At 45.2% G+C, this 8682-nt stretch overlaps 1 protein-coding gene across 2 annotated transcripts in view; it reads left to right on the forward strand.

The window, feature by feature from the left end:
* The window catches only part of CNMD (chondromodulin), a 35303-nt gene extending 27102 nt beyond the window's left edge, over window positions 1-8201 (forward strand). The window contains exons 6-7 of one of the 2 annotated variants that reach the window (XM_027557112.1): window positions 2096-2265; window positions 7586-8201. In XM_027557112.1, the coding sequence (XP_027412913.1) occupies window positions 2096-2265; window positions 7586-7798 (383 nt within the window). In that variant the 3' untranslated portion in view covers window positions 7799-8201. Of the gene's footprint in view, window positions 1-2095; window positions 2266-7582 lie in introns of both variants that reach the window. The other variant, XM_027557111.1, reaches the window with a different exon arrangement.
* Window positions 8202-8682: the final 481 nt, after the last annotated feature.

Raw genomic sequence — 8682 nt, forward strand, 5'->3', positions numbered from 1 at the left:
GGTTGCAAGAGTCGGACACGACTGCAGCAACTTAACACACACTGTATTCTAACAACTGTCCAGGTAACTAGTCATACTCCCTGTTTATAAATGAAGAGACTAAGGTCAGAGATTGAATCGCTCTCCTGAGGTCATTGATTAAAAGAAGTGCAACTGATTTTTTTAAAATGTTTAATTAGGAAAAAGAAAAAGAAATGGAGTCTGAGATTTGAATCTAGGTCCCCCAAAATGCCTCTCCAGCCCTGCCTAAGAAACCAAGAGGCTACCCATGGAAGCTATCCACAGCTGGGCACACAACCACACCCTCACAGATAACATGGCATCATACCATCATCCCCTAACATTCGAGGGCTTATTCCATGCCAAACACTATGCTAAAACCCTGAGACAAAGTTTTCATGACCTCTATCACTACCCTGTGAGCTAGATACTAATATTATCCCCATTTTAGAGTATAAGAAACTGAGGCTCAGAGAGACACCAAAGCCACCCCTGTGGTCCTCTCTCCATTCTTGTTACTCAGCAGCCATGGGACCCACGAGGCAGAGTGGAGAGCAAAGGCACTGACCTGGAAGCCAGAGACACTCATCTCTGCCACCTGTTCTGTGATCTCAGCTGAGTTACTTGGTCTTTTCAAGCCTAACAATTGCATCTGCTAATCAGATGCCTTTGTGTATAAAAGTATTTGCTTATTCTTTCCCAGAATTTGTAAAAGAATCAACCAAGGACTTCCCTGGTGGTCCAGTGGTTAAGAATTCGCCTGCCAATACAGGGGACACGAGTTCAGTCCCTGATCTGGGACGATCCCACATGCTGTGGACAACCACTGAGCCCGTGAGGTACAAGAGAAGCCGCTATAACGAAGAGTAGCCCCCACTTGCTGCAACTAGAGAAAGCCCAAGAGCAGCCATGAAGACCTAGCACAGCCAAAAATAAATAATTTTTTCAAAAAAGAATCAACCAAGATAATAATAAATCTCCTGAAAAGACTGTAATGCTTTATACGTATATTGTAAATCCAGGAGGAATGCATAGGGCTGCAAGTAACAGAACAGCTAACCAACAGTGACTTCAACACATACATACAGGTTGACTTTTTTCGTACAGCTAGAACTGTGGAGGTAGGAAGGTAGGTTTTTGGCACTGCCATCAACTCTCTTTCTAGCTTACTGCCTGCTACGTGACACAGATATCACGTCTACATTCAAGGAAAGCAAACCAGATGGAGGAAGCTGTGTCCGTCCCTTTCAGCAAGAAAACAGAAACTTTCCTGGAAGCTGCAGTAGCATATTTTGCGTAGGTCTCATCTGGCCACTCCTAATTGCAAGGGAGGCTAGAGGGGAAAGGCTTCCCTGGTGGCTCAGAGATTAAAGCGTCTGCCTCCAATCCAGGAGACCCGGGTTTAATCCCTGGGTCAGGAAGATCCCCTGGAGAAGGAAATGGTAACCCACTCCAGTATTCTTGCCTGGAGAATCCCATGGACGGAGACGCCTGGTAGGCTACAGTCCACGGGGTTGCAAAGAGTCAGACATGACTGAGTGACTTCACTTTCACTAGGGGGGGAAAGTGCTACTTTACTTTCTCAGCCCCTAAGGAGAAGCAGGGGATTCCCCGGTGGCTCAGTGGTAAAGAATCCGCCTGCCAATGCAGGAGACTCGGGTTCAATTCCCTGGTCCAAGAAGATCTCCTGGAGAAGGAAATGGCAATCCACTAGTATTCTTCCCCAGAGAATCCCAGGGACAGAGGCGCCTGGGGGCCCATAGTCCATGGGGTCACAAAGAGTAGGACATGACTGAGCCACTGACCAACAGGTACAGGCAGGCTGAGGAAGGGAATTGCAAGATTTTGTCAGTTGTCTTACACCATCTGCCTCAGCATTATAAACCAAAGTCTGGTTACCTGATGTTAAACCCAAGCCTGAAACATGCTTTAGTCTTAAGAAAATGTGTATATTTAAATAGGATAGGATCTACTCGTGTGTTTGTTTTTATATCTTTTTCTTATGTTTTTCACCCTATAAACACAGAATTTCCTTAACAAAAAAAAGGGAATAACTCACAGCAGTTTTATTGTTGTTGTTTTCGTATTGTTGTAGAAATCCAGAGAGAAAGAAGAGAACTGGTAAGAAAAATCGTGACCACAACGACCACAAGAAGACTACGCAGCGGCCCACAGGGCACCCCAGCCCCTGGAAGACCAAACAACGGAACCAGACCCAGCGTCCAAGAGGACGCAGAGCCCTTCAACCCAGACAACCCTTACCACGTGAGTGCTGGCGTCTGCCCCACAGCTCGCCGGGGCGCGTGAAACCCAGCACCAAAGCTGCCATGGCGCCGCTTGAGAGCTCAAGGCACTTAGTAGTCAACGGAGACTTTTATTCCATTATTTCAAATACATCTTCATTTGCTTATTGCAGAGTTTATAAGTGAGGGTAACAATCACTTCTGTAGTGTAAAATCCTGCCGGGTTGTACTCCTTATTCAAGGTTGTTTTCTGCTCGTTTGAGTCACAGGCAAATTCATGAAGACCTATTCACATCAGGAATTCGATTATTTAAAAATATTTCCAAGCATATGCCCTGCAGGCAGTACAGATTGAAAGCACTCTCTTTCCCCGTGTCCACGATATTCATTCAGTCGTCAGACTTTTGCAGAGAACCTGCTATTCTCCAGGCCCTGGGCACACAGGAGTAACTCCTGCCCTCGGGGGCACTCAGTCCTTTCGGGAGACAGACTCACATAGGGGATCGAACACTTCAGATGAAAACCTTGAGAACTGGTGTTTGTAAGGATGACACCAACATGCTAAAATCTTCTCAAATCTTCAACAAAGTGTAGTTTATCAAGACTATACTTTGTAGGGAGTGAAATCAGAAAAATAAGTACTTATGTGTAACTAGTGTTTTAACTAGTTAAATAATAAACTAGTACTTTAACTAGTTAGAAAAAAATACATGTTTTTTAAATGTATACAATGAAAAGCGAATTTACCTTCTACCACAGACACCCTCCTCTGAGCAGTCTATTAACAATGGCTGTTTGCCCACTTCCTCTGCATAAGTGTACACACACACAATTTTTAACACAAAAGAACATACATAACTTCCTTACTTTGCTGTCTCTCCAGTTACAATACAGTATTTTAGGAATTCTACTCTATCTCTTACATGGATCCACCTCATTCATTTTAATGGTGACCTTGTATTCTATTGTGTGGATAAATGTATAGAAATTGAGACAGTTCTGCTTTGGTGGGCATGTAAATATTCCTCCAATACCATTAATAAGATATACCTGGTACCTCCTGCATAGGGTATGAGAAAGAAGATGTAAGGTAATGCAGATGAAGCTGTTAGCACAGTGCTTGGCACATAGTAAGTACTACCTTGCTCCATGTTAGCTATCAGTCTTATCCATACTTCTTGTACATGAAGGGAATATATCTTTCCGTGGTGGTGTGCTGTGCTTAGTCGCTCAGTCGTGTCCGAGTCTTTTCGACTCCATGGACTGTAGCCCACTAGGCTCATTTGTCCATGGGATTCTCCAGGCAAGAATACTGGAGTGGGTTGCCATGCCCTCCTCCAGGGGATCTTCCTAACCCAGGCATCAAACCCAGGTCTCCTGAATTGCAGGCAGATTCTTTACCAGCTGAGCCACCAGAAAAGCCCTTCCTGGTGGCTCTGGGCTGTAGGCATTTAAAAAACTCAAGTGCAGAGAGAGGCTTTCTCTGAACTCCCCTTATCTGCCTAAGACAAATCCTCCAGAAGGAATTGTATTGTCATAAATCCCCTGCCGGGGAGTTTCATTAACCAGGGAAGATGGACTCATCACAGGAGGAGAGTGAAGTCAGCACCACACTCAAGACAAATTTCATCACAAACTATCATACCTCCAATGTGTTCTTCTAAGGGTCCACTCGTCTCTCCTAAAGTCACTGACCCCGCCAGAAGAGATCTACATCCCCCCCTTTCCCATTCAGATATTTAATCCTGAATTTTAAGCTGCCCGGGAGTTACTCATTTTTCCTGGGTATCTCACATTCAGGCAGTAAAGGAATCTGCCTGCAATGCAGGAGACCAGGGTTCGATCCCTGGATTGGGAAGATCCCCCGGAGGAAGGAAAGGCTACCCACTCCAGAATTCTTGCCTGGGGAAGCCCATGGACAGAGAGGCCGGGCAGGCTACGGTGCATGGAGTCACAGAGTCAGGCACGACTGAGTGACTAACACTTTCTCACTTTTTAGCATAAGTACTGACACATGTGGGTTTACTGGGTCACAGTAGACGAGAATTTTACATTTTAATGGAGGACACTAAATTGCCTTCCAGGGAATTATAGCAGCTGCAAGTCTTCAAATGGTAATGCAAGGCCTCATTTATTATCAAACTTTGTAAAGTCTTGGGTGTAAAACTGCATCTCCTGTCTTGGCCAGTCTTTAATTCTCTGTAAGGCTGAGCATCTTTTCATACACGAAGTCATTTGCGCCTTTTCTTTCCTGTATAGCCTCCTCAGTCCTTTATTGTTTCATGTGTTGCAAGATTATCTAGTTTGTCATTTTAGACTAATATTTATATTTTAAAAAGACGTAGAGCAAAAAGTATTTTGAAGTAACCCAAGGCTTACTAGAAAATTCAGGACGCCATGGTACTTCATTCGCTAAAGCTCAAAGAACAATAAAGGAATAAAATGTGGAGACAGAAGTTATTCTCCAGGCAGCTGGCCTCCCTGCACCGGGATCTAGGGGGGGCTTCAGCCCCTTTACAGGAGGTGGGTAGGATGTGACTGCGCCCTGCTTCCGGACTTCAGGGACCTGTGTTCCTGAAAAACTTCCACACAGCAGTTTCTTCCTTTCTTAAGTGTTGAGCTTGTAAGCAGGAACATCTTCCCTACGACTTCCATCCTTCCCTTATCCCTTTAAGGAAGTATCTCAGAAATATCTCAATAACTAGAGATTTCTGCCAACTTTTTAATCGTAACAAACTTTTGTTGGCCCCTCAGGTGAGGAGATGCCTCAGCCACAGGCTTGTTGGCTCCTCCTGCCCTGTGCATGCGCGCGTGCTCAGTCGTGTCCGACTCTGCAACCCCATGGACTGGAGCCCACCAGGCTCCTCTGTCCATGGGATTTTTTAGGCAAGAATACTGGAGTGGGTTGCTGTGTCCTTCAGGAGATCTTCCCAACCCAGGGATTGAACCTGCATCTCCTGTGTCTCCTGCATTGGCAGGTGGATTCTTTACCACTGAGCCACCCGAGAAGCCCCTCAAATCGGAGTTTTTTATTTTGCTGTCCCAGATAAAACTTTTTCAAGATATAAAGCAGGAGGAGGAAATGGAAAGTCTGAAGAATTAAAAAAAAAAACAAAAACCTGGTGTTAGAGAGTAAGACAAATACTTGGATGACAAAATGTGAACCTAAGTTTATTGGATGGTATTGAGGAATTGTTAGTTTTGTGAGGTGTCCTAGTGGCAGTGTGGTGCAGGAAAATATCTTATTTTGGAGAAACATTCTAACATATTTATGGGTGAAATGTCACAATGCTCTCAAGTCTCTTTAAATTTACTTTAGAATTTTAAATACTTAAAAAAAATCAAATTTGACAAAAGGTTGCTGCTGCTGCTAAGTCGCTTCAGTCGTATCCGACTCTGTGCGACCCCAGAGACAGCAGCCCACCAGGCTCCCCCGTCCCTGGGATTCTCCAGGCAAGAACACTGGAGTGGGTTGCCATTTCCTTCTCCAATACATCAAAGTGAAAAGTGAAAGTGAAGTCGCTCAGTCACATCCGACTCTTAGCGACCCCATGGACTGCAGCCCACCAGGCTCCTCCATCCATGGGATTCTCCAGGCAAGAGTACTGGAGTGGGTTGCCATTGCCTTCTCCATGACAAAAGGTTAGCAACTCTCAAATCTAAATGATGTTCAAGTACACAATTTTCTCCATTTTTTTCAGTTAGGTCTGAAATTTCTTACAGTTGAATGCCCCCCACCCCTAAAATAGTTGAATAAAAAAAGTATACCAGAAAAGGTGATAGGGTTGCTTAAGTTCACTTGGCTCATTGAAGTCTAACCTATGTTGGTGCTGCGTCTCCGCCAAGTTGTTCCTCCAGGAAAGAGCTTTAAATTGAATAAAGTATTTACACTACTGATAAAGACTTCCCCGCCCCCCCCCACTGTAATGCAATGCCATAATAAAGAGAATATAGAATCTATACCCCTAGAAATTCATGAAAAGGAAACCCAGACACACAATTTGGCAGGTGCCAAATTTCTTCCAGTTCTGTGATCTTTCCAGCAGTGAAAATAGAGTTCTGTAGGTGACCTTCAGTTCAGTTCAGTTGCTCAGTCGTGTCTGACTCTTTGTGACCCCATGAATTGCAGCACACCAGGCCTCCCTGTCCATCGCCAACTCCCGGAGTTCACTCAGACTCACGTCCATCGAGTCAGTGATGCCATCCAGCCATCTCATCCTCTGTCGTCCCCCTCTCCTCCTGCCCCCAACCCCTCCCAGCATCAGAGTCTTTGACCTTGGGACTTCCCAAGTGGCTCAGTTGTAAAAGAATCTGCCTGCTAATGCAGGAGACTTAAGTTCGATCCCTGGATTGAGAAGATTCCCTGGAGAAGGAAATGGGAACCCACTCCAGTATTCCTGCCTGGAGAATTCCATGAACAGAGAAACCAGGCGGGGTACATACAGTCCATGGGGTCACAGAAGTTGGACACCACTGAGCAAGTGAGTAACAAGGTGACTTTAACTTCAGTACAAGTTGGTAGTTAACTATCATTGTGGCTCATACAAACTAGCACGTAAAGTTTGCAGTCTTCAATCTTTACACAGTAAATGGTGCCCTTTCCTGGGGGCTACAGACCCTTATATTGACACGAAGGCAGAAGCCAGACGACTTGGTAAGCGTTCTCAGCCACTGCGAGTGAAAAAGCAATCTGTTGTTAGCCTGGACCAGTGAATCCCACATACGCTCCCCAGAGCCCTGGAAACCATTATTACAAGATGCCAGGGGGCCTCAGCAGTGGCAGAAATGCTACTTTTGAATCAGGCTTCCTTCCTATTTTCCTACTTAAGACAAGTTGAGCCACTACTGAGTGGTAACCATGGCTCACTGAAGGCATAAGGAAACCATGCGTGCTAAGTCGCTTCAGGCACGTCTGACTCTTTGTGCCCCCATAGACTGCAGTCCACCAGGCTCCTCTGTCCATGGGATTCTCCAGGCAAGAAGACTGGAGTGGGTTGCCGTGCCCTCCTCCAGGTCTTCCTGACTCAGGGATGGAACCCCTCTCTTTTGTCTCCTGCATTAGCAGGTGCGTTCTTTACCACTAGTACCACCTGGGAATGGAGAAACTTTACCATTAAAAAAAAAAGAATCTTCCTGTAAGTGACCGATCAGGCAGGGTGGAAGTTCCTTCATGTTTAGAAGGGTTTCTGAATGATAAGGTTTTAAAGATTGAAAGCGCCTTATGGAAAACAGTGATTGCTGGTACCACTGAGACATTTAAGACCTTATTTTAAAATAACGTGCGTGCTATAAATGTCGCCTCACGAAGGAAACACAAGTAATTCTCTTTTATTTCACAGCAGCAGGAAGGAGAAAGCATGACATTCGACCCCAGACTGGATCATGAAGGAATCTGCTGTATAGAATGCAGGAGGAGCTACACCCACTGCCAGAAGATCTGTGAGCCTCTGGGGGGCTACCACCCATGGCCCTATAACTACCAGGGCTGCCGTTCCGCCTGCAGAGTCATCATGCCTTGTAGCTGGTGGGTGGCCCGCATCCTGGGCATGGTGTGAAAGCGTTCAGGGAGCAGGCGCTGTGAAGAAGTCAAACTCCAGAGACAACCAAAGCCTGGGGCATCCTGAAGCTAAAGGGACCATGACGGATTTTCTGTTCCATCTGAGCAATGTTATTCGAGACACTGAACAGAATACTTTTCAATGCTTTATGTAAGAACTTTATTCAGAATTGCAGAAGTACTGAGAGGGTAGTTTTAAGTCTAAAATATCATAATAATCCTTTTATTACTTGCTATTGTTTTGCTTTTCTTTGCCAGGAAGGTCTGCTTTTAAGCCTTCCTTACCAAGCTATTTTGAAATAACCACGAAAAATTACTTACAATATATCAAAGATCTCAACTGTACACTTGAGTTACTTTTAAATCAATTCACAGACTAAAACGATTGTCTTCTGTTGTTATTTGCTCAGAATTCCTGTTTTTCTTAATCTTGATTGTTCTTTCCTAGTCTTGCAAATGTGCCCCCAGAGTTCCCAGATAAAAAGGAGACAAAAAAGGGAGAATGAGATATCTAATGAAATCTCCCTGAGAGTGAACATCACCCTGAAGGCAGCAGCTCTCGGGAGACCCTGGGAATAGGAGGCTGGCCTGTTGAGAGCGGCGCCCAGGAAGAGCGCTCTAGGATGAGGAAGAAAGCTCAGTGCAAGGCCAAGCAGACTTGTGGGGAGCGCTTCCACCGACATTCTGAAAGCCAGGTCTTCACAGCCCTTTCAAGCTGCTGTCAGTTAAGTGGTCTTCGGGCTTGAAGCAGCATAATGATTTCCACCTTTGTAGTACAAGTTGGGCTGCTGACATAGTTCAGTTACCAGTTGAGTTACTCTCCTAATAACACGGCGGGCAGCGCTGTCTGACAGACACGGCTGAGGAGGAATGGCTTATTTA

This window comes from Bos indicus x Bos taurus, chromosome 12 (assembly GCF_003369695.1).
Source record: "Bos indicus x Bos taurus breed Angus x Brahman F1 hybrid chromosome 12, Bos_hybrid_MaternalHap_v2.0, whole genome shotgun sequence".
NCBI lineage: Eukaryota > Metazoa > Chordata > Mammalia > Artiodactyla > Bovidae > Bos > Bos indicus x Bos taurus.